Source organism: Phaenicophaeus curvirostris, chromosome 14, assembly GCF_032191515.1.
Source record: "Phaenicophaeus curvirostris isolate KB17595 chromosome 14, BPBGC_Pcur_1.0, whole genome shotgun sequence".
NCBI lineage: Eukaryota > Metazoa > Chordata > Aves > Cuculiformes > Cuculidae > Phaenicophaeus > Phaenicophaeus curvirostris.
Genome location: NC_091405.1, coordinates 13,480,001 through 13,504,994, shown reverse-complemented (window position 1 = coordinate 13,504,994; position 24,994 = coordinate 13,480,001). Strand labels below are relative to the sequence as shown.

General features: G+C 39.0%; 1 protein-coding gene across 5 annotated transcripts in view; it reads left to right on the top strand.

Annotated features, from left to right (window-relative positions):
• Positions 1-24,994, top strand: part of ZNF423 (zinc finger protein 423) — a 225,529-nt gene that overhangs the window by 131,459 nt on the left and 69,076 nt on the right. For 4 of the 5 annotated variants that reach the window (XM_069868639.1, XM_069868640.1, XM_069868641.1 and 1 more), the window contains one exon: positions 5,675-5,759. The exons of the other annotated variant lie outside the window; for it this stretch is intronic. In XM_069868639.1, the coding sequence (XP_069724740.1) occupies positions 5,675-5,759 (85 nt within the window). The remainder of the gene's footprint in view (positions 1-5,674; positions 5,760-24,994) is intronic. 5 annotated transcript variants of the gene reach the window in all.

The following is a 24,994-nucleotide window of genomic DNA, read 5'->3' as shown; positions in this document are numbered from 1 at the left end:
GCGTGTGTATGATTTTAAAAGTGATTTTAAAAGGATCTGCCTTATGGCCCTCATCGATGATAGTTTTCTTAGCAAATCTGAAAATTGTTGTCTAATGCAGGTTACGTATAAGTGTGCTTTCCTCTAATCTTTGCAGATCGCCTGCTTTCCCATTTCTTAGCTTACAAGATACTTGGGAACATGCAGATCCAAGTAAGGTTTCAGAAGCCTACTCAGGAGATTAATATCGTTTGCAGTTTACAGTCTTTTAAAATTATTTGTTGACGTTTTGGTTCAAGAATGGGCCAAGTCAGTCCTTCCTCTGTCAGGAACAGATGGAATGAGAAGTAGATTTTGGAAATCTTCTCGGGAGACCAAGAGCACACACATCTGAGTATTGATATCATCTGACATTTTTAATTAAACATGATGGGGTGAGATTTTCAAAAGTATCTAAGGAAATTAGGCACCCAACTCCTAATGAATAATTCCAGCCGTAGATGCCTGTTTATGTCAATCTGCTAATTAAAGCACCCACAAACACATCTGACTGCATTAAAAGAACCTGAAAATACCATTCAGCTAGAACACCAGACGCTCAGTAGGTAAAAGAAGACCCTAGGTATGCCTGAGGACGCAGAGATGCCTCCAATAGAGCTGGTGCAGGCTCTGTTCCCAGTTAGACTTCTTAGCTCCAGCACAGCACTGCCTGCCTCAGTGCCCACTGGCCTGAAGACCATCCTTTGCTGTGATACCTTTTGAGAGTTCAGCTGGAGCTCTGGCTAGGTCATTCTCTTTCTTCTCTCCAGGCCTTTATTTCCTTCTAAATTCTTTAAAACAACTCTGTTCTCTTAGGTAGGACTAATTCTTACTTCATATGGCTGCGTGTATAGCCTAAAGTATTACCTTTTCCTTTCTATCAATTATCAGAAGCAGAATACATTGCCATTTACTGCTCTTATTTCGTGCTTTAACTCTTTCTTTTCAGTGACAGCTTCCATACTTGTTCTCTCAGGGGAGAGTTTTAAGTTCTTCAATAAGGTAAATGCTTTGAATTTCATCCCATGAGGAAAAGTCTTATTTCATTTGTAGAAGATAATGAAAAATCAGCATTTGTGATGGTGGCGAATGGTACCTTCCACAGGTGGCTGTGGCCTGCACATATGCTAATATTGGAGACCTTTATGATAAGCATCCGAGGAATAGATATATTGTCATTAGGAATAATTCATTATCTTACCCTTCATTATAGGTACAAGACCTGAATTCTGATGTCAGTTCACATAGAAACTATTGGTGTATCACTCAGGTTTCTCAAGGCGATGAGTGCCTTTTGTATCTGCCTAGCACAGGGTTTTTCAAAGAATTACACTGTCTTTTAAATGGTGATAGAATAGCATTTACTCAACTTCGCTGCCTTCATAGCAAAGCTAAGCGAGTTGAACACAATCTCTCTTGTCATCTTGTTAGCGTGCTGTGCACAGGTAAAGTACCATTTTACTGGTACAATCTTAAGTGCACAATACATGCAGAGTAATCTGCAAATGTCCAGAGAAGAGCTGCTTTTCTCCAATTCTTGAGTTCTTCTACGTTTCTTTTATAAACTAGTTATTGATTTTTCTTTCTTAAACAGAAAAACAGTTGAAGATTTGGACAAAGTACAGTAATTAAAAAAAATAGGGAAATATAGGGAGATTGTATTTTAAGTAGTGGGTATATGTTTCAGAATAAGTAAGAATAAGCAGAATGAAATCTAAGCAAATGGAAAAGGTGATGGTGACATACAAAATCTTCCACTTGTTTCAATGTCAGAAACCACTCCTCCATCAGTTATATTTCTTGGATTGAAGAAGTGAGCATGGAAGCCTGAAGGAATTTCAGGAAAAAGCTTAAAAGAAGATTTAAACCTAAAGTGAAAGAAAGGAAGAAAATAAATATTACCTCTTGATGAATAAAAAATTAAAATATTTGGGGGAAAAAATGATAGAGCAGGAATAAAAGAATAATTTCTTTTTACTGTATGTGTTTAAGCTTATGTATATATGCACATGGATATAGCCCCACAAAGGGAGCATGCACGACTTTTCATATTTTGTTCAGGCTTTTTACTATTGAAGTTTTGGAAGTTTTGGTCTGAAAATCAGTTGGAGACAGCTATATGAGGATCAGAAAGCACTCAGGATTGCTTGACAATTTTGAGGTTTTGAGTTTTTTTATTCATAGGAATGAAAGAAAGCATAAAACCCTTGAAAATGCTGTTGTATTCTGGCTTCCTCACTTACATATTAGTATGGCAAACAGCGAGGAAGAAATATCTGTGATCTGATCACCTTCATTTCTAGGATGTCTAACTAGGATACAGTCATGATGATCAACAAAGAAAGATTTCCAGACAGGCAAAATTTTTGCCTTATATCTTCATTTGTTATTAGGAGATTTTAAGTCAGGTCAATGGTATTCCGTAAGGAACATTATTAAGAGGAATAAATAAAATACACTTCAGTAGTAAAAGATTGTTCTAGCATCAGTTTTTGTTTGATCCTTATACTTTTACGTAAGCTATTCTGTTGGGTAGGACTAAAATTCTTTTTTTCAGATGGGCATCACAATTGGAGGTACCAATCCAGTATCTGGCACACACATATATCTCAAAACCTTTCTTTATTCTATTACAGTCACATCAGAGGTAATACTTTCATGGTTTTCTGAACATATTTCTATGCGTAGGAGTTTCAGTTTTGAATAAATTTTATTAATTCCTTTTAATGTGTCTTCTAGAGCACGTCTTGAGAAACATGACTAATTGATCGGTATTGAGATTTCTCATGCCCCCGTAATACTGGAAACAGTCACGTTTCAAGTTGCTCTTACTTTTCCACAGTATTTTCCTTATTTTATACTGTAGTTATCATGAACAATGCTTGTTTAACATTGACAATGGTAAATGCTTAGACTTCAATTAAATTTCCATCTTGAATGGTACTATATTTAGCTCACCTAGGTTATTTGAACTGAAGAAGCAGAGGAGATGGCATAGAAAGTTGGAAAAATGAAGCCTATTGTGCTCCTTTACTCAGTTCCTTTTCTCCTGCACACTTTCTTGGACTCAATCCTCCTCTTTGTTCTCCCCCACACCCCTTCTCTTCCCTTGTAAATCCACTTGAGTGGAGGAACATTTTCTTTGTAGAACAGGAAAGTATTTCCAGATTTAAAGGAGGACAGTCTGGAAAACCCATGGGAACAATAGTTACTTCAGAAAAGAAACCAGAACCCTCTGTTGTTGTTAACACTATTTTGTGCCAAGATTAGAATTAAATATCTTGACTTAATGGTTTGAGCTCTCAGCTGAAGGCCTGCTCATCTGGTCTCTTGTGTCATCTAGATAGCATCACTTAGACTGTGTAAGCTTCTCAGAGTCTGAGCACCTTTGTTGTCACCGCTTGTGAAAACAAAACTTTAAAAAGAGATAACTGACCCATTAATAATATTTGTGAAGCCATGATACCCACAAAAATGGTTTTATAGGTTTGTGAAATGGTGTGGAGGAGTTTACACTGGGTCTGTGGATAAACAAAGACATCCTGTCTCCAAATCTGTTAGTAAGTAGCTTTCAGAAGCACCAAAATCAATTAAAAAAAACCAAACAAATATTTTTTCTGTGTTTAATAGAACTTCAAGGTTTGAAATAGAGTTGAGCTGAAACATTGTCCTTTTTAGCTAGTTACTTAGGGAACCCTGGTAAGTGATAAGTTGAACAAGGCACAGAACTTAGTCAGCTTTGAAGTTTTAAAGAGGAAGGTTTCAAATTTTAAATGTGACCACATGAATAATTCACCGCCCAATTCCATTTTTCTCTTCCAAGGTTTATGGTGTTTTATTTTCAAAGTTAGGAGACCTCAGCATGTGTATGCCAGTGTGTTCGAGAGGACGTGTGTGTATGTGTGTGCTGTGCTCGTCTGCCAGAATAGATTCCCAAGAAAGAGTGCTGCAGAAATCCAGCTGCTTTTCCATTAACAGCCTTGATTTCCAAATGGATTCCAGGAGGATACTTTCTTGAGCCATCAAGGGATATCTAGCCAATCCAAACCATTTCCTTTTATGTGGTTGGCTGTGTCAGGTTTTGGCCAATGTAGTATATTTTTCTCCCTATTATCATGTTAATCACCCATTGTTATTTTAGCCTAGTTAGCCCTGCCTACGTGCGAACACATTCTGCATACAGAACTCACGGAATACATGTAACATCCGTAGACTGGTGCATTTGTTATAGTATTACTGCATGTTCATTAACCTCCAGCAGGCTCATGTGTTGCCATTGATGACATAGGAAGTAGTTAAGAAGCTCTTGGCAGCACCTAATTTGTTCTTCCCTCAGCAGGTGCTCAAGGAAATTGGATCCCACGCACACAGGGGGGTGACAGCAACTTCTTTGTTTAACTCAAAACTTCTGACTTATTACTGCTGTCCTAAAATGGGATTCTATACCTAGGTATGGGGTGAAGGCTGTAAGGAAAAATAACGTGCATCTAAAGATGCACAGAAAATACCCACAAAATATTTTGCTTCAGAAAAGTTAAGAGGGTGTTGTTGAACACGTTGTGTTTCTCAGTGCTAATGGCTTGGAGTTCTCATCCATTCCTTGGCTAACTGGGCTTGTGGCCAGCACACAGAGATTTCATGTGCACTCTGTTGCCATCCACTCTATCCATAAGGATACAGACCACATGCTCATACTCATGTTTGGTGACAAGTGTTCCAGTAGGAGTTATTCTTTAGAAAGAAGTAGGCGCAAAAGGCCCAATTTTTCTCAATTGCATGTCAGGAGATATCTATTTAGGCAGCATATTCCCATTCATAACTGAGCATGCATATTGCACCATAGTACTGTACTCTGGCTTTGAAGAATAAGAGTTTTTGCAAGTGTACAAAAGTTTGCTATTACGGTTTATTTTTTTCCTGCCTTGGATGTCTAAGTTGTCAACATGGATTTTAACTTCAACCAATGATTTCTTGGATTTTATCCTGTCACGTTGCCCAAGTACACACACCACTGTCAGGCTGAGTGCTAACCTCATTTTCCCTATTTGAATAAATGGTTCTCTTCACACTATCTCCTGACTCCTGCAGCTAAGCCTCCCTGGTATGACTTTGAGATGGAGAAAATACACAACAAATTGTGCTAGGAAACAAGTCTTTGTGGTAATGCAGTTTTTTCCAGGATTTCTGGTGAGAAACCGTTACGAAATGTATTTTTTCCTTTTGTCCCCCACTTCCCCAAGTAACTGTAAGTGTTTTGCCTACTGTATTTTGAGTTTCACTAAAGAAAGTTAATCTTTTTCAGAAACCAGAGGTACATTTCAATGCCATTTATTTCACTCTGCAGGAATTTTTACTGCAATGGGTTAAATGACCTGAGCAATCTGCTTGTGGCTCAAATATTCAATGAGATTTTCAAGCACTATCATTTGAAATTTTCTAAGTTGAAATTAAAAATTCTCCACAAGCAGGCTGTTAATTAGAAATTGTATTTATAGTCACAGAAAAGGCCTGTCCAACTTGGTGTCTTGTTGGGGATATATGAGCAGAAAAGGCCTCAGTGGAGGAAAGTTGAAGCACGTAACATGCTATATTCATGATCACACTTGCTTTGTGCTACAGTGCAGTTTTCTCTAATCTCTTTTTGGTTATTAAACAGAAAAAGACCTATCAGTGCATCAAGTGCCAGATGACCTTTGAGAATGAGAGAGAGATACAAATCCATGTCGCTAACCATATGATTGGTAAGACATTCTTTAAACTAGGCCACTCATCGGCTGCTTGTTTTTTGCTACTCTTTGAAATTCACTATTCTAATAACTTGTTAATATTCATGCTGTAATTTATTTTTTTTTTATCTTTCAAGGAAAATGATTTTGATGTAATGATTCTTCACTTCAAAGCTTTTTAAATATGTGGTTATAAATGTGTTACTGCTGAGCTTTTTTCCTTATCCTTTTGAGTCTTCATATAGCATTTTCATTTATATTAAAATCAAACTTTTGACAGTATCTTCCATTTGATAGCATAAATTTCTCTCTACCCATGTAAAAAGTACTTGCTAGTTGTCAACCACTTAGGAGTAAATATGTTTCAATTCTGCATGTCATGACATTGAATGGATTTAACTGCTAGCATTTCCCCAGCTAAGTGTGGTGAATTCCTGAGGAATTTTGTCAAAACAAAACACTTACAGAGTTATTTCAGTGGTTTTTTTATTCTTTTTCCAACAATTCTGGACTTCAGAAAGTTCAACTTTTCAGACATGCGAGTGTTTTAAAAATCAATCCTTGCTGCCTTCTACTACAGTTCTGTCACAAGAGTTTGTAGTAAAGTGTTATTGTAATCTGATGGGTTGTATTTCTGCTGCAGCTGTATGATTGCTTTTTTGATGAACACAAAGATATGCTTTTCCTGTCTGTACAGATGTTATAAATATATGTGTTGGCCCAAGTGGTCAGTTTATTTTGATGCTTAGACCACAAAGGAGTGAGTTACCCATGGCACTGTAGGCATATGTTGGATGAGATCCTTCAGAGCCTCAACAGGGCACTCTGTGTGTCTCATACGTTCACATGCAGCATTTATCTGCCATAAGCATAGTGGGTTTTCTTCAACAATTTTAGATTTAGGAAACTATTCTCCTGTCAATGCATGTATGTAACTCCTAATATCTTTGAAGTGAATAATGTATTAATAGCAGAGAGAGAAATACAGACTGACACAGTCTTCACACTGCCACCTCCAAATGAAAAATACGCATCAGTCACCATAATTTTCATCAGAGGACCAGGCAGGAGTTTGAAGTCAATGTCAAGCAGGTTAACATGAAGATATCTAAAAACGTTTGCTTTTGTAGCAGGTGTTAATGTAATCTCTTGTTTGCAAGGTTGAAGAGTGAGTTCTTTGTTACTTGGACCGTAGTGGTTTTGTGTAGCTCTCCCCTAGATTTTTTTTTAAGTAGCCTGAAAGAACAAAATCCTTAGCTAAGCTTAGTGCTTAGTTCAACTTAATTCATGGCCCAGTAGCTAATAAATTATTTTTAAATACAAAGATCATGAAGTTCTGAATTAAGGTTCTGCTTCGCTTGAGAGGGGAATATTTTTTCATTTTTGAAAGATTTAATTTCTTCATTTCCCAGTAAGTGGTGTGTGAAGTTAAATGTGCATCTCTGCATTAGTTCTGTCTGGAATAATACATGATGATATATATGATATTACAAGATTCATTACTAATGCTGTTGGAAACCAGCAATGGTAGAAGGCATAGGAGGCTGAGAAAAGTATGATGCTGTTTTGTGAAAACTGTGTTTATTGTATCCTTGAAGCTGTACATAAGTTATTATAGATGTATGGAAGAGCTCTCTATAAATGCAAATGTGCCTACAGACTCAGTTCTGTACACCTGGAACGTTGTAAATACCAGGACATGGTAATGAAGCGCGTAACTATTCCATTATGGTATCATGCTGTTGTGTCGATTTGCTGAGATACAGATTGAGGATGTTCATTAAGTTCAAGCCATCACTTCTTTAATGGTGCAGGTTAGGAAAGAGTGAAGTATAGAAATTTCTAATAGCTAAGCTTCCTCCCACCCTGAGCATTTCAGTTCACAGGACATCTGGGCCCCTTCTCTTCAGGACATGTGAATGTTTCTTGAAAAGTGTTGCCAGTGAGTCTGCTATTGGTATTTGTTCTTTACTGGGAAATACTGAAGAGGAAAGAAGAGACTAGATGTCACCATTTCTCCAGCAATAAATGTTGTGCAGATTTTTGGTGTTAATTTGCCTGGTGCTGGGTCAGTAATGGTAAGGAGAGTGATAAACTGCCGCTTGGACCTGCTCCTGTGGTCTTTTTTCAAAGCCTGAGAGCCTTGATTCCATACTCAAGCCACAGGAGAGACGGTCACATGCCTCCTTATTACTCAGGTTCTTTTATCACTTACAAGGGGTGCGAGTGTTAGACGAAGTCTAGCCAGATGTGCAGCAAGAGACTTGCAATATTGCAATTTCTGCAGCCCAGATCTGTGTCACAGGTGTTATTAATGTAATCATTGTCAATTTAAGATCTACAGATGAGGATGTTTGTGCTGGGAGTGAGGGGTGGGGAGGGGCACTGAGATCCCGAGTTGAAGATATGGGTGTTTGGGAGGCTGGAGGGATCTTGCCCTCAGACTCTATCTGTCTCCTCAGGAGCTTAGGGTTGGACTCATCTCAATGAACTTGTATCTATCTAAAATTAAGGTGTCTGGTTTAATATAGTCATTGAGATACTGTCTGGGGAAAATGAATGATTGATACCAGTCTAAGATAAGAAGTTGAGTAGGATAAGCATTTCCAGGGAGAGATTTTTATCTCTCTTTTGAATTTGAAGTGAGCCAAAGCAATGAAGTTAGCCTTGACATGTAATTTTTAGGTAAAAAAAAACCCCTTGGCTTTGATAATCCATGACCTCTCAGCAACACTTTCTTCTCACACTTTGAGGAACACAAAATCAATAGTTGAGGTATCCTAAGCACCTGCTTACAGTTTTATTCTGCTCAAATGACTGTCAACAAAGGAACCCCTGCTCTGTAGCAGTGACACCTCTTAAGTATCAGTGTCCATAATATTAAAGAAGTCAATTATTTCTTACATTGTAGTCTTAAAAAGTGCATCCATTTAAGTTGTCTGTGCCTCCTCCTTCAACCTCTTGGATCCTCAGTTTGGAGTCAGAAACCCTGCTCTTAATTCGTGAAGGTAGGGGGTTTATTTTTTTCAAAGCAATATGCAAGGACTTTCCAATGTTCCTCCCACACACCACTTTGAAAAATTATCATTCTGCACTCTAGCCTTTCATATCCTGTGCACAAACATAGAGGCACATTGGGTCCTGCGCAGGGTCCCCGGGGAAGGAGCAGGCAGGAAACATCCCCAGAGGAGGTAAATGGTAGATGTTTTGTTTCATTTTACATGGTGGCCTGTAGGAGGGCTGTAAGCAGCAAAACAGACCTCCTCAGGTCTGGTTAGCCAGGAAGGGATCTGTTTAGAAATGTTTTCAGCCAGGGACGGGGCTCAAGGTGCAGTTTTCAGGGAGTAGAGGTTTTTGAAACATCGCACTGATTGGGGCTCCTTTGAAACGTTTCCATGCCCACAGAAAGGGGGATCCCCCTTTGAAACATTTACAGGCATTGGGGAGTCCACCTGGGAGTATATCAAAAACTTTCAGTAGTTCTTGCTGCCTCTGTACTTGCTTACCTCCTGTTGCGCTGACCTGGCAATGTTTAAAGCTTCTTCCCCTCATCTCCCCACCAACCACTGCTTCTGATGTGCAGTGTCTATTAGATGTAAGGGAAGATGGGCGTACGCAGCCGTGCTCTACGGGGGGCACTGAAACAGCCATGGCAGCAGCCAGAAACATGGAAATCTGTCAGCACAGCTTCTCCTTGGTGGTTGGGGGGGAGTCGTGAAGCATCAGTCTCCATCACAGGGCCACCAGAGTCCCCACGGCACGGGAGAGGCCCCAGGGAAAGGGCCCTGGCACTCCCCCATCCCACACTGCATCAGGATTTGGTCCAGGGTTTTCCTATTGGGTTTTTACAGCTGTCCCGTTCCCACAGCCAGTTGGGTGCCCTAATGAATATTTTTCAGGGTGCACTAAATTCCACAGGCTCGTTGCTCTCCAAGTAGCTCAGGTCACCTGGTATCAAAGGAAAGTGCATTCAGATTGATGCTGGGGCTCTCGGCCGTTTGGGTAAGAGAGGTGGACACAGCAGTACTTGTATGTGTCTCAGTTAGACGAGGGTGGTTTTCTTTTTAATATAAACTCAGCTGGGGTGCAGTTTGTGCTAAAACAGGTTAAAAATAATGATTCCTGGTTGTGCTGTAACACCAAGATTGCTGCAGGACCTTCCTGCCACCAGCTCCAAAGGAGTCCAAAGTGTTTTTTAGGCTTGCAAGAGGCTGTCTGACTGCTCAGAGTTCAGCAGAACCACTCACTGGTGCCGCTTCTGTCCTTACATGTGCAATTGCCAGCGCCACCAGTCAAAAGTCTCATGAGCAGTGAGGGGTGGAGGGGAGGGGTGCAGGCTGGACCTGTTGTGGTGTGTGCAATGTGAAGCGTGAGCCCCTGTTTGTACTTTGAGAGACACTGGGGACAAAAGGGAGCATTGAAGGGAAAACTTTCAGAAGTCACATTGAAATTATTCGGTGGTCTGGTTCTTGGACTGCTGTCTGGATAAATACCTCCCTGTCTGATGTGATGGGGATGACAAAGTCAAACACTGTGTTTGGAGGAACAGGGAGAGCTTTCTGAGTGATGCCCTGATGTGGGCCATATCATACGTGTATGTAGTGTAGGACTCCAAGCATCTGAATTACCTTTCCTGCTCCTGGAAATCATGTTTCAAGTTCTGGAGACACTGCCAAAATTAAGCACAAAGAGGAGGCAGAACATCCATCCCCAATTATGTTTCTTTCAGATGGATACAAGTATTCTAAACAAAAAACTACTTAAGTATAGGTTTGTTATTTTTTTAACATTTAAAAATAGCATAATATTAAAAATAACAGTATGTTTGTTGCTCCTAAGAGGTCAAGCTGCAATAATAACTGCAGAAATAATTTTCTAAAAAGCAGTAATTTAGAAAGCTTATTTTATATTCAAAAGAATTAACAGTTCATACCAAGCTCAATCACTAAGTTGAAATCAGCACAGTGGTGGAGAGATTGAGAAAGTACACAAAAGCAAACATAAACCAATATATTCCCAGTTACGTTTTCCTCTTCTGTTTAAAAATGGAATCAGTCTTTTGATTTAGGAACTCACAGTCTTCATAAATTCTGATCTTAAGAAAATTGTTAATTTATATATTATATAAATAAAAATTTGGACTCATTTTGGATGGTCTTGAATGCCTGCCTGTCACAGTAGATTCTAAAGACACGTGCACATTGAAAGGATGTAGGTAAGGATCATTTTTGCAGAACTGACTTTTATGCTTGTGGAAGTATTAGCCCTGGGCATCTCTGATGAGGATGTGAAGCATTTCTGATACTCAGGCCTGATCTTGTGAAGTACTTTGTTCCTCGTTCTCATTGATTTGGGAACTAAGAACAGCTAACGCTTCTTAGAATCTCTTATAATAAAACATCTTTTATTTTATATGAAATAAATGTAGTCAATCTTAAAAAAAAAGGCAGCTTTAATTCCTGTAAAATTCTCATTTTCCTGTGGTGTTTTTTTTTTTTTTTTTACACACTAGTCGAATTCTAATTGATTTAAAGTTTAAGGGTGCTATTTGGGATATTCCCTTCCATTAGGTACCATCATGATGTTGTGTCCTACAACACAACTGTTCAATTCTTGAGGGGAATGCTGCAAACCTAAGCACTACTGTTAGTTAAAGTGTATATGTGGTAACAATGATGATGACATTGTAAAGCGCTATCTTGGTTATAGCTGTCAGGCATTAAGGCAAAAAAAATCCTGCCAGATTGTTTTTGAAGCATTAGATGCAAATTATCAACAGAAACATATTTCTGGACTCAACAACTGAAAGTGTGAATTAATTATGGACACATTAGGAACTCAAAAATATTTTTCAACATTGATGTTTGTAAAGCTTATTCCAATAATTGCTCTTTTAATGCAGAAATGAAGGTACCGCCTTGATATGTTTACTCAGTGCTTGCTTCAGTATCCAATTCTATGTGGACTTGCTTTATTTAACAATATGTACTAGACTTTTTGGTGTTAAGTATTTTTAGAGTTAAGCACTCGTCCAAGTATCTAAGTAACAATATGATGAGTATAACGTATAAAAGGCTAGGAAAGTTTCATTTTAAAAGCCACAATTCTTAACAGTGTAGTCACACTGAAGGCCAGATTGCCATTGATAATAGGCAGAAGCTCCCCTTACATTAGTATAAACAATAATGGCCCTTAACATAATTTATTACTTAATTGGTTTCTTACTTTGAACCTGGTTTCATAGTATTAAGTTTTTACTGTCCCTCCCTTTATAAGTCTGGAAAATTAATTACTCAAACCCTTAAAATTTTATCCAGCTGCACTATGAAGATGTGACCTCCTGCAATTGTTATTTATGCATATTCGTTCATACAAATTACTGCATTTCATGAGTATGTAATTTGTTTTGCTTGTTTATCTACCAAGAATGAAATAACTTTTCCTTTAATCTATTAATTCACATATTCCTTTTGCATTTTTCATTTCATTTACAACTTCATAGTAGTAGTTCAGTTTTCACTGACATTTGTATAGCTGCTATGACAACATTCCTGTTTTGCATGATACATGCATAATCAGCTATGATCCCAGTTTTACGTTGCTTTCATTCTTTCCTCACAGCCTCCAAACTCAGTTTTTATATGCATTTGTGATTACACCTGTTTAAACGTTTTCCCAGTAGTTTCATATTTATTCATAAAGCGGGCAGTTGATAAAACACCTTTTCTGCAATCAGTCTGAGTTTTAAGTGTGATGTTTCTTCAAAGTTATCGTTAACAAGCACCTCCATCTATTCCCACCCTTCAGTAAGGAAGTTTGGCAAAAAAATGCTATTTTTTCAGTAAACTTTGCCCTGTGTAGCAGTGATTTCTCTGAATGTGTAACTTGTTCTTCATTTTTATTAATGTTATTAACCTTGAAAACTTGTACATTTGTATTTAAGAGTCTGCAGAGATACTTTCTGCCTGTTTCTCAAACATTTTATATGTGTGTGGCCATACCTCTCTAAGTTCACAAACAATTTTCGTAGGCCCTCTTTGCTAATCTTGAATCTGGAAAAGAAAGCAGGTCCTCACCATCTGGGGTTTGGGTTCTCCCTGCAGATGGCAAAATGACTCCTTCCCAGTGGAGAGGTCAGCAATCCTCTGTGTCCTACTTCCAAGAAAAAAAAGATCAGGATATTTCTTGAGGGTGGAAAAGAGAGCAAACCATTCATCATTTCTAGGTGTAGTCTTCTGACTTCATATAAATAATGTTTTCAGGAAGTTCCTCACATGAACTGTGGGACTAATGTCTGCTTCAGTTCTGTCCTAAAAAATAAGTGTTGGTGATTTCATTATGGGAAATGTCTTCAATTTCTTTATTAACAGATAATAGTTTTATTAGGAGAAAGTAGGTGTTATCCTCGTTTCTTCTTTATTTGCCAAATGAATTTATTGGTTTGGAAACGTTAGGTACTAGTACTATGTTTCTTGAGTGACAGAAAGTTTTGTGCCTCTTTGAGAGAGACAGCTGAGATACTGAAAAATGAGTAAGGAACAAAAGAATGAGTGTTCAGTGAAGCTAGAAAACCCATACTGGGTTAGTCAGGAATTAGCTTGTGACAGAGTTATAAAATACTCTTTTTTAACCTCTTTGAGGAAACCTAGACAAGGCACCAGACTGCTTCCAGTCATAGGAAAACAGGAAAAGAAAATGTATAATGTTTCTAAACAATAATTAAATTGCTTTTCTACTGATAAAATACTGGATTTCACTCTTTCTGAAGATCTGGTTCAATAGCCAGCATTTCTGAGCATTGGACCTAAAATATTTATTCTTAATTTTCTTATGGAACAATTCTCTGGTTTTGAATCAGTAAGGGAACTGTCTTGCATATGCTGAACCCTAACTTTAGTTACCAGAGAAAAATAGTTTGCTTATGCATTATGGGTCCAGATTTGTTCTTCCTGTTACTTGACTTCAAAGAGGGAGAGTTGACCTGTTGCCTCTAATTATAGTTCAAACTGAACAGCATCCCTAACCTTGGGGAAGATTTAATCTGGTCTCTTAGAACAGGAGGTTACCAACTGACATACCCCTGAAAAAAAAATTATTTCTGTTTTTTCATAGCTGGCAATCAAATCAAATCAAACGCAGCCTTCCTGCCTCTGTGGGGTACTGGCACCTTTTTTTCATTTGCAGAGGGAAACTTTTCTACCCTGAGGTTCCTTATAAGTGATCCCCAGGAAGGACGCCCATGTAAATTATTTCAATGCTTTTACCTTTATTTTTTTCCTGTGTTTCAAGGCTCCTGGCACAGACAAAGTCTTTGCACAAACGGTCTCTGTCATTTGCACCAGATGTGCGTGCTTGCTTGTTTAGTAAATTCTTGTCACAAACTCCTTTTCATTCAGTTTATTGGTAACTTTTGACAGCCTTGGGCCTTTGGAAGAATCAGAAGGGTTTTAATTGAATATTTTGACTTGGCAGATTCATTTTGTGCCATTCTAAAAATTAAATTTCTTCAACAAAAAAATAAAACCCATACCGTTCTTGCAGCAGCCAATAAGCACTGTGTGATTGCACAGTAAGCTTGAGGAAGAATACTTCAGGTTGCCCACGTCAGACTTCTTTGCTGTAATGTCAAACTTAGAAGTACTGGCAAATCATGATTTTGTAAGTGAAAAACCTTTATTTTCCTGCCACAGCTGGAAAAAACCCAAAGAAACCATGTATATGAATATGCTAATCTTTAGAAAAGAGAGCACCATGAAAGGTCAAAATGCATCACTGATCGTGCTATTTCCCATAGTTATCTTTTTCACCAACGTGCTCTCTCCTGCCTCTCCTCTCCTTTGTGTTTCGTGCTTTGTCCTCCCAACGCAAACCCAGGGACGGATGCGGTGAATGAGGTGCTGACACCATGGGGAGGAGTTGAGCCCTTTTACCTCTTGCTTCCTGTAGGAGCAGGCCAAAACAAATCTGGTCTGGTGTTTCCTTCTGTTGCACTTTCTGAATTGCTTGAGAAGACTACCAAAAATGGCACAATTCTGATGTGTATAAATCACTACTTCAGTCAGTCACCCTACTTGAGATTGAATTGTGCCTTCAGTTGTACATCATCCATTGTCTGGTGGACAGTCATGGGCCTTTAAAATGACCAAATCTTTTTGAACATCATGTGTCTAACTGTGAAGTGTCTAGATTTTATGACAGCTATATCTTATCCTGTATTCACAGGCAAGATTTTTAGCATGGTTCAGGCTGGGCGCATCCATTGGGTTTAGGTTTTGCTCCAAGTACAGTTTGGATATTTTAAAGGATCAACATCAACTAGCACCATTGGTATGTGCTCTGCTGTTACGTTTTGCATGCATCGGCTATCATGTATTATTGGGGTATGGACAAATATTTCATAAACCCCATGACTCTGAGTTTTATCCAGGAATAAATATTGGCAACAAAAGTTAAATGATGAAACCTCATGCAATGAACAGTAACTGATTCAAGCTGGGCTGGATATAGATAGCTAAAGTTGAAGGGAAGAAAGTATTCCAGTGACTTTTACTCCTTTTTTAACTTTCTAGTTAAGAATATCTCTTTTTTTCCCTTTTTCTTTGAAAAAAAAAAAAGTAAAGGAAAAAAAGGATAGAGCAACTTTTGACCTTTTGATTCAGTATTTATTCTCAAAATCTAGGATTTGGAGACGGGGAAAGGAAAGCAAAATGACCCTTGATACCCCTATGAACTCTTTTAAAATTGTTAATAGCTATGCCTCCACTTATAGAAGAACATCAGTGGAGAGAATTTCCTTTGGAGGCTGATTCTCATACGCCAGAAACTGAAATAAATAATCAATGTGTTAAACCTGAATGATGAACTTTCAGGGGCTGGGGAATTTAAATTATGAGATGTTAGTTGCTTGGTTAGTTTACTTTATATTGCATCTGAAAATCTACAGAAAGAACATTAGTAGTATTAATCTAAGCCTGTTTAAGTTATATATCCTTTGACTTAGTTCAACAAAGAAAATTTAAAAATACAATGAAAAAGCAATCTATAGCATTTTCTGCATGTGTAATTACAATAATTCAAAAATAATAGCCTGAAATTTAAGTCTTTAGTTCTTTTAAAATTTTCTTTTGTTCATTAAAAAAAAGAAAAAAGGAAGCATATTGTACTACCCATAGTTATGCAGAAATCCAACACTGCAAAAATACTTAAGGTATCAGAAAAGTTAAACATGTTACAAGAGCATTATTAAAAGGAAAGCCAGGTTCTTTTCGTGTTTTCACTGAAACTGGTAAGGATTTTTTTTGTAACTGTGTTAACAGTGTTAACATCCACTCTTGGGGCATCTAATGCCCAGGTACTCATCATACTCTGATTGTGGGAGATTTCTGTGCATAAACATTCAGCTTCAGGTGCCAAACAGTCCGTGTAGAGTTTATGTGCAGAAAACTCACTGTATTTTCTGAACAGCCTGTTTCAAAACAGAAATGTATGATTGCTTGTAAATGCTTCTCTGGCAAGCAGCTCAAGATGGTGAAGTTTAGCAGTTCTGTAGTTCAGCACAGACATTTCTTGTAAAGTATTAACTACTGAGTGTTTTGTGTTTTGTGTAGTAGTAGTCCGTGAAATATAAACATTGGTCTGAAATTTAAAGAAAATGGACGGAGGCCAGATTTCAAGTAACAGAAAGGTGTGGGTCCGTTACTTCTAGAACTATGATTTAATAGTCTGTTATTAGTAACTACTGAAAATATTGAGGGTTGTTTTTTCTTTCTGTGGAAATGCTATTAGGCCATAAATGTACAAAATGTAATTATATCTATCTTAAATCTTTATTCTTATTTGAACATGACTTACTAGGAAAAAAAACTCTGGAGATCCAGAATATGTCTATTAAATGGCCTAGTCAAAGAGTTTTCCCATTTTCCTAAAGCCTAAACCAGGGAAGTGGCTGCCATTTGCAGGCTAGCAATACAGTAAAAGCACATCATTGTACACATTTTATTTGGACAGCTGTATAAAAATGGCAACACACTGTGAAATCCATTAACAGCAAAACATGTTAAATTCAGCAAAATGCATCTCATGTGGAACACTGAATAAGAAATTATAGTCTGAGTTTTACTAGTTGGTTATCCGAGTCTGTCTTGAATGAAGAAAATTGAATTTTTTCCATGCATCTGCCTATAACAGCAGCGAATGCTGCACAATGGGTTTTGAAAATAGAGTGAACCTGCGAACTCTTGCCCCACAGACTTTTCAGCAAGGTTGTCGCAAATCTAATCTTAATATTGATGAGGAGCCTAAGCAGGCAGTTTTCACTCATGCAAGTAGCTCTTAGTGGCATGTAGGGTCCTATTTGTGCCTGCTTGCATTACTTGATTCAGCAACCTTTGTAGGGGTAAGTTTTAGGGAATGTAAGATTAAGAGCTCCAATGGGGAATAGATGGATTCTCCCCACCTTGTCTCCCTGCCAGTACCAGTGCGGACTGCAGTCTTGACAGCTGAGGGTAGGTTGGGATTTCCATGAGTGGATTTTACTATGCGTGTAGTAAGACTTTTCAGGATTAATCAAATAGCATTTAAAAATAGAAAAAACCCTCTTGCCAAGTATTTTGCATTTCCATCATTGGTGCTGTTTAACTAAGAGATGTTGTTCATCAAGATAGGATGCCATTAAGTATTCTGATAGAGAGAGAAAAAATGAGTTTACTCTTGCCTGGTAGAAAATGAAACAGTCATGTTAACTCTGGCTCTAATCATGAGATTAAAAGTCTAATGGGGAATAATATAATTTTGAGTCTTCAAAGCCAGTATCAATGACCTTTAGAGGGTATTAACTTTAACAGCCTGATGATTTCACTTGTAGAAGATGCAAAAACTAGTTTTTTTCTTGACAAGGAAACAAAAAGTGGATTGATAAAGGCAAGAGCGAGTAACCATATGCTGGAGCAGGCTAAATGACTTTTAGTCATATTTGATACAATTGATTAGAGGTTGCTTCCAGGTTTTATTGTCCAAGCCACCAGAAAAGAAAAAATAAACCCAAGGAAGAGCCATGGGGCTGGGGGACAGGATGGAGGCAGCCCCACTCCTCTGCCCATCCATCCTTTGGCAGTGGCGGCTCTTGGCGGAGGGGCTGAGTGCACACACAGCTTTCCCTGGCTGGGTTTGCTGTCATTCAGGGCTTGTTTCCTGTGTAAGAGCACTGGAATTTCTTGTTTCAGTTCCTGTTTGCCGCGTTTGCGAGCTCAGGCTGTTGCTCTTTTGCCAAGCTGGCAGCGCGTGGGGGTGACTTCCTGCGCCGGGGATGTAAAAGTGATTCTCTGATTCTTCCTCTGCAGCCATTGGGAGATAAAAGCCAGGACATTGGGGACTGCAAAGAGGGAGCCAAATTATATTTATAATATTAAAGTGAGTGCATTTGTGGTTTTGCCGTTCTCCAGGGTTTTTCATAAGTAGAAAAACATGAATTAGCATTTTCCATTTCCATATATTCACTGGAAAAATAGCCTGCTCTCAATTAAGACCTATAGCTTTTGGGATGTATGCAACAATTTTATAAAATATTTACAGCAAAATTTGCATTTTACATGGTATTAGGGTTTTTCTTGTGTTTAGTAGAAGGGACTTGGGCCTAAGAGAGGGAATCCATCCAGCATTCCAAAAATCTAAAATTAGACTGTTAGTATTCGCAACAAGGAATGTCCAGTGCTGACTGCTACCTTCAGTAATTTTCAAAGGTCACTTTTCCCACCAGCTATTTGTTACAGCTTCTGTAAGGACCATGCTCCCTATGCAGAGCTACCGCTGTCCCTTTAAAAATGCCTTTGGAGGTGATTGGAGCTTTGTGCTAGACAGATAAGTAGAACATTTTTTACCAAATGTAAATGCGCACTGTAAAGAACATAGCTATTTCCTGGATAATTTGCAGTTGTATATTTTATGTTAATTTCACCGAAAATATTGCACCCCTGCCAGGTTTAGTAGAGGCTCACTGTGATATGAATAATTTCTCGCGAATCATTTTTTTTCTTCATTTAAGATTTGGCACCTTTTTAAGTTTTTAATAATAGCAACAAGGAGGAAGATTTAGAACAAGTGAAACATTAGAGCCAAAGAAATTCACAATGAGAGCTAATGTAAAATAGCAAGAATAATTACATGGAAAACAGTTTCCACAGATGTTTTTCCTTGTAATGTAATAACTATTTACTAAGCTGTTTATTTTAGGCCCTTGGTTTACAATAAAATATTTATACATGCTCTGCTGTAATAAAAAAATATTGACAAAATACTATAGAGATTTTTAAAAGACAATTAGTGTTTCCCTGTCTGAAAAGTGAATGCAAGAGAACAGTGCCAGCCCTTGCCACGCTCACCGAGAGGAGACCTGGGGTTATCAGCAGCATGTCCTTTTGGGTTTGTTGGTGTTTGACTCAGCTAACAGTGAGGCTCCAGGCTTGTGACAAACCAAAGGGTAACTTACCGAAGAACATGAATGGTGATGCTCTAAAGACTGTGCTTTTCCACTTCATTTCAGTAAGAAAAGCTTTATTCCATTCCTAAAATAAACAGAATAAAGTTATGTGTTGTCTAAGCATATTGTGCCTGCTTTAGGAGCAGGTTTAAAGTTCAAGATGCCCAGACCCTAAATCTTGTTCTTAAAAACCTGTGCGGTACAATGACTTCTATAAAGTGCTGCCTGTGGCATGTTTAAAGCTTTATATCAGCTGTGCCATGTCTGTCATACACCTAATTCATAAAGCTACTCACGTGCCCATCAAGTATGGTTGGACTCGATGATCCGGTGGGTCTCTTCCAACCCGGTGATTCTATGATTCTAAGTATGTACGCTGCATTACACAGGGGATAGGTGCACCTATGCAGAAACAGTGGTGTCTTAGGGTACTCAAATAATACGTTCAGTAATATTGAAAGGTCTACTACCCCTTCTGCTTTCCACACGTAATCTTAAAAGGTCTGTTCTTCTATTCATGAATTTATGGAAGCAACTTTATTTTCAGATGTCTATGGCTTTACATTTTAAAATGTTGAACATAGGGTAGTATGCCAGAAGGATTTTCAGTTCCTCTGTCTGCCAGTTTCATAATGAAGGATTTTATTTTTTTCCTTCAGAAGTTATTCTACATCTTTTAGGTAGCATTCAACTGCTGGTACGCAGCGACTTTAAAAAAAGGCCTCCAGGATGAAAGAGAAGATACCTGTAATTTCATGGATTCAGGCCCCACTGTCTGTTTGCATTTGAGCACCACCAACATGTAAGAGAAGCTGAAGTCTAGACTCTGAGTAAAGACTGCATGGCTGGATCTGAACACCCTACGTTTGGGAAGTAGGAAGGTTTCAATATCTAGATCTGAATCCACATTTAGCAGTTCAGGCTCTACTTTCAAGTAGACAATTCCCTTGAGTTTCCATGCTAGCAAGTTGTGAGCTTTATCATTGCAGAAGAAACAAGGTAGCTGCCTTGTGAAATTATTTCAGAAATGAACTTAAAATATATCTATGAACCTCTTACCTTAGTGCAACTCACCTGCTTAAAATTCAGTGATGTGATTGACTACACCGATTTTTGTCATGCTGTTATAATAGGCACAAAAAAAAATAACAGGGCAGAGCAAAAACCAGCAAGCATGAGAACTAAAACTGAACAAAAGAGGGAGCTAAGAAATTTAAAATGTTCTGTTTAAGGCAGAATAATCATGGTTACCAGATGCCTGTTGTTGTAAACAGTCTTTTTTCTGCGGTTGACTTTAACGTAGAGGCTAATGCACGCGAGAGGTTTGTGAGCCTTGTACCGTGCAACACAAAACCACCATGTCCCTTTCCCATGGTTTGCCCTTGTGGAACTTAGCCACAACAGCATTTTCATAATTAAACATTGGCTTTTCTTATGAAAGTCTGGATGATTTAATATCAAAGTTAAAATAAGAAAATAGATGGTGTAATATGTGCAATATTTTCAGTAAGTTATACCAAAGTTGAATTCTTGGCTTTTAGCCCTTCGCTACCTTCCTGCCTATGAAATGTTGATACATTGCAGAGTGCTGCCAGGTTATGAAATTATTTCAATGCAGCTCCTTTTGAGTCATTGGTAGGGTCCAAAGCTTGCATTAAGGAAAACAAAGGAATTTGTGCTTGGAAGTCGACATTGCTCTGTACACACAATTTTTTTATTTTCCAAGGACTGTGTTATTGTGTAAGCTAATGATTTTGTTTTCAAGTTATATTCTCAGGGGCATGGACATCCAGAATAATCGAGGATGTACTTTTAATACTGATCCTGTGCAGCACTGGGTCTGTGGTGGAAAAATTGGACCGATTACAGAGCTTGTGCCTTGGATTAACCCCTGCTTGGAAGAGCTGTTGATTTCTGGGTGCTGAACAGATTTGTAAATTGATACATGTTACTCGTGTGTAAATTAAGCTAAATCAGAACAAATTAGCTGGTTCCCTTCCCTCATGCCTTTTAGAAGGCCACTTAGTGTTTATCATAGTAGCAGCCATTATCTCTATTAGTAATTTTCAAAACTGAATACATCTGCTGTGGTTCTGCCCTTTGTTGGCTGAGCCCAGCTCACTTATTTGGCCCTCCCTGCTTCCCTCAACTCCTGGCATGGCAACAGGCAGGTTGAAGGGAGCTTCCCCTCTCTTCCCTGGGAAAACTCAGCTCGTGGCTCTCTGCCTCTAGCCCAAATTGGGTGTCTCTGACCAAAGTGGGAGTCCTGCATGGGTATGTAAAACAGAAACACATGATGTACTACGATATCTACTCTATGGGTCTAAGAAGAAAGGAGGGCATGTTTTGAAGTGGGTTTCTTTTGGCTATAGAAAGGACTTTAGAAGTCCACCTCTTAAACTGCATAATGTTATAAGTAATTCTGCTTGGAAAAATAGCATATTAAGAAAGGTAAATGAAGGAGGAGAGCAGGAAAGCATGTACAGAGGAAGGCTGTGGAAGGAGTTTATTTTCCTCTTTTGTAATCCATGTGGTATGCAACCTTTTCAAACATTCTCCAAAAATGCTCACCTGATACCCCTACCATACAGCTACGTGTAATGAAACAACTGACAGAGCACATTATTTTAATAAAGCGTTGACTGTTAGTGTCTCTCGTACTGTATTGGGAAAGGAGTTCAGAGGAGCAGATATTGTTGAAGAATCTGTCTCCAATTTTCCCTTGGAACTGCACTTCCCGGGCTTTTAAAGGTTTATGTATTTAATAGTGCAAATCTTCATTTTAGCTTTTCATTTGCTGCTCAGGATTTTTATTAATTTTGCAGCGTTCATTTAAGTTGATCCAGCCCTTTATATCATTTCCAGCTTGAAATATTAGTTCAGAGATAAGCTTTGTTATTAAATGCTTAATCTTGAACACTTGTCTTATTTGTTAAGAATTATGTCTGAGAAGTAGGCAAAGAGAAGTTGACTGCTGTGATTTTTAAAGCAGCTGAAACTGGAGTAGCCCAAGTATGAGTTTATAAAGGTTGGCATCCCTTCAGTTTGCCATTGCAGCAGCTGGACTTCATTAAGTGTTGGTGTTAATTACTGGGAGAGTGTTGGTTCAGTATGCATGCAGCAACTCTTGGGGTGACGCAGAAAACAGGAAAAGGGTCACCTTGAAATAGAAGCTTAAAAAAAAAAAAGCAGAGCTGCCGTTAATTTTGTAGCTATGTTTAGTTCAAACTGATGCTGAAAACGGTGAAATAAGCACTACCATGTGGTTGTAAAGGATGTCTTAATTGCATCTGCCATTGATGAGGCTGGGAAGGAATGTAGGTGCAATGCTGGGCTAACTTGCCCTGTGGTAAAGGAAGATGTTAATGTCGTATTTTCTATGTGTGTGGCATGAAAGAGTGAGAGAAAATTCCTTCTGTACTCTCCAGAGTTTTCAAGCCATGTACAGTACGGTTTGAGGAGGAATTATTAATGATTTCTAATACTGTAAATAGTATTCTATGGAGAAAACCTGTTAAGGGCTTGTATCTAAGGGAGAGTGTTAGGGGATGAATGTCATGGAGAGTAACATAAAACATGTGGCAGCACAGAAAACCGAGTATTGCTCGAAAATGTGTCCTAAAGCTGATGACATTCAGACAAAGTGGGCCAAGTACAGCCCTGGTGTAAGCAGCTAGTGGTGCGCTCAGCCTGGTATCCCACCACCCGCTTAAGCCAGAGCTGATATTTATCCTTGTCTTTCACTAGATAATTTTCTGGATGCAGGAGCCAGGGGCCCAGGCTGGAAGGGGCGTGTGTGAGGACGTTGGAGGAGAATTAGGTTATTACATTTCCTCCTTAATTCTTCATCAGGGCTGCTGCCTGTATTTTCTGCAGAAAAATCAATGCATTCTGATTCTGTAATTTCCCATGGTGCCTCGCTGGGCGCGCAGCGTGCCGTGGGAGGTGACATATCCGGTCATGGCAGCTTGAACTCTTTTTTCCAGTGAAAGAATTCATTGGAATTTCACAACCTTTGCATGCTTTTGTGAAAACACTCATTTGTGTTTGCGCCAACCTGCTAATGGTGGATGCCGAGGCTTGCGAATCCCACCTACATTCGGTGCTCGTTATGGCATGGAATGTGCTGTTAATAATGCATCTGTGAAACTCAGCTGTGAGGGAGCCAAGTAATTATCCCACCATAGCGTTCCCTGCTTCAGTGTCATCACAACTGGGGCTTCATTAAAAGTCCTAACAGTAGAGATGTTGTGTGGTGCAGCCTGTATATATATTTTTTCATTTAAATTATCAGCAATGCCATGGCTCAGAGGTAATTTGACTTTTTGAAACCGTGGAGCCCCTGTGAATTTCCTTCCTCCTCTCCCTCTCGCTGCTGCACCAGCTGATCAGCCCCAGAAGAACAAAAGGTTTATCTGAAGCTATGAAGCATATATTCACCAGCTTCTGGCGTCTAGATAAAAAAAAAAAAAAAAAAAAAAAAATCAAAGTACTCCATTGAACATGTTAATACTGAGCAAAATGCACACAGCCAGACACTAAACCTTTACAGGGATTTAGGCATTTGAAAAGTGATACTCTGATCGGGTCTTGAGTTAGTTTCCTTAGCATAAAGTAAAGCAGAATAATAAAATCATATAGGTTTTAAATAAATGGAAAGCTTAACATTTCCCCCCCTTTTGTTTTATTTCTTTGTCTGGTTTCTGTCAGTCAGGCAGTAACAAAATCTTGGGCAAAGGTATGCTATAATGAAAGTATTTTCTCTTTTTAATATTGTACCCTTCCAACAGAGAATATAGTATGAACCTCTGGCATAAAAATAAACGGGTATGAAGAACAAAAGCATCTGTGATTCCTTACAGGTCTCTGAGGGAGTTTGGGATGTGTCTAAAAATTATTAATCTGGTAACTTATTCCTCCTTCTTGTTGTGGCTTTTTTTTTTTTTTTTTTTAACTGTCATTGCCTTCCCATTTTCCCATCCTGCTCTTGGGGATGTTGGGGTTTAATTAGAGCCCTGCAGGACACTTTGCAGTGGTCAGAGCGATTGCAGGGTTTGTTTGGGCTTCTCCCCACGAGCTTGCTGTTGCTGGGATTGCTGCAGCCCCTGGGCAGCACTGAACATCATGCAGGAGGATTGCGGGGAGTGGGTGGTAGCTCCCCTTGCACGCAGCGCTTGTGCATGGTGAGATGGGGCCAGGGTCTGTGCCTGCATAGCTGTCCTCTTGGATGTTGTCTGCATCTGCAAGTTGGTGCTGAAGCTATTGCTCAGTAGCAGGGACTTTTCACCAAAGCTTTCCCAGTCCAACTGCTGGCCTGGCTGGTGGCTCTCCTCCCAGAAAGACCAGGCTATGCTGCTTTGCTTTTTTGATACAGAGAATCTTTAATGGTGGGGGAGCTGTGTGCTCCCCCTGGGGTATCTAAGCTCTTGCAAAGCTCCTGCTGTTTACACCAACTTTTCTGTTGTGGTCAGCTGTTTCCTGGAAACCAAGGAAAACCAAGTCCCAGCTGTGCCCAAAGAGATGGGGAAAGAGGAGAAAACACAGGACAAGGTTCAGCTGCACCTGCCTGCTGCTGGCAGCCCATATACGAGGGTCAGATGGTCATGCTCTGTGTCAGCTTGGGGCATCTGAATCTGCTTAAGCACAGTGGAGGATCCAGGCAAGAGTTCCTCCTCGGGAGCTCAGTCAGCAGGGGCTGCACTGGCTGCATTTATCCCATAGCAAATCAGCTGATTTGAGTGTCGGATGTGGTTCTTTTGGTTGAAATGTCTGGATG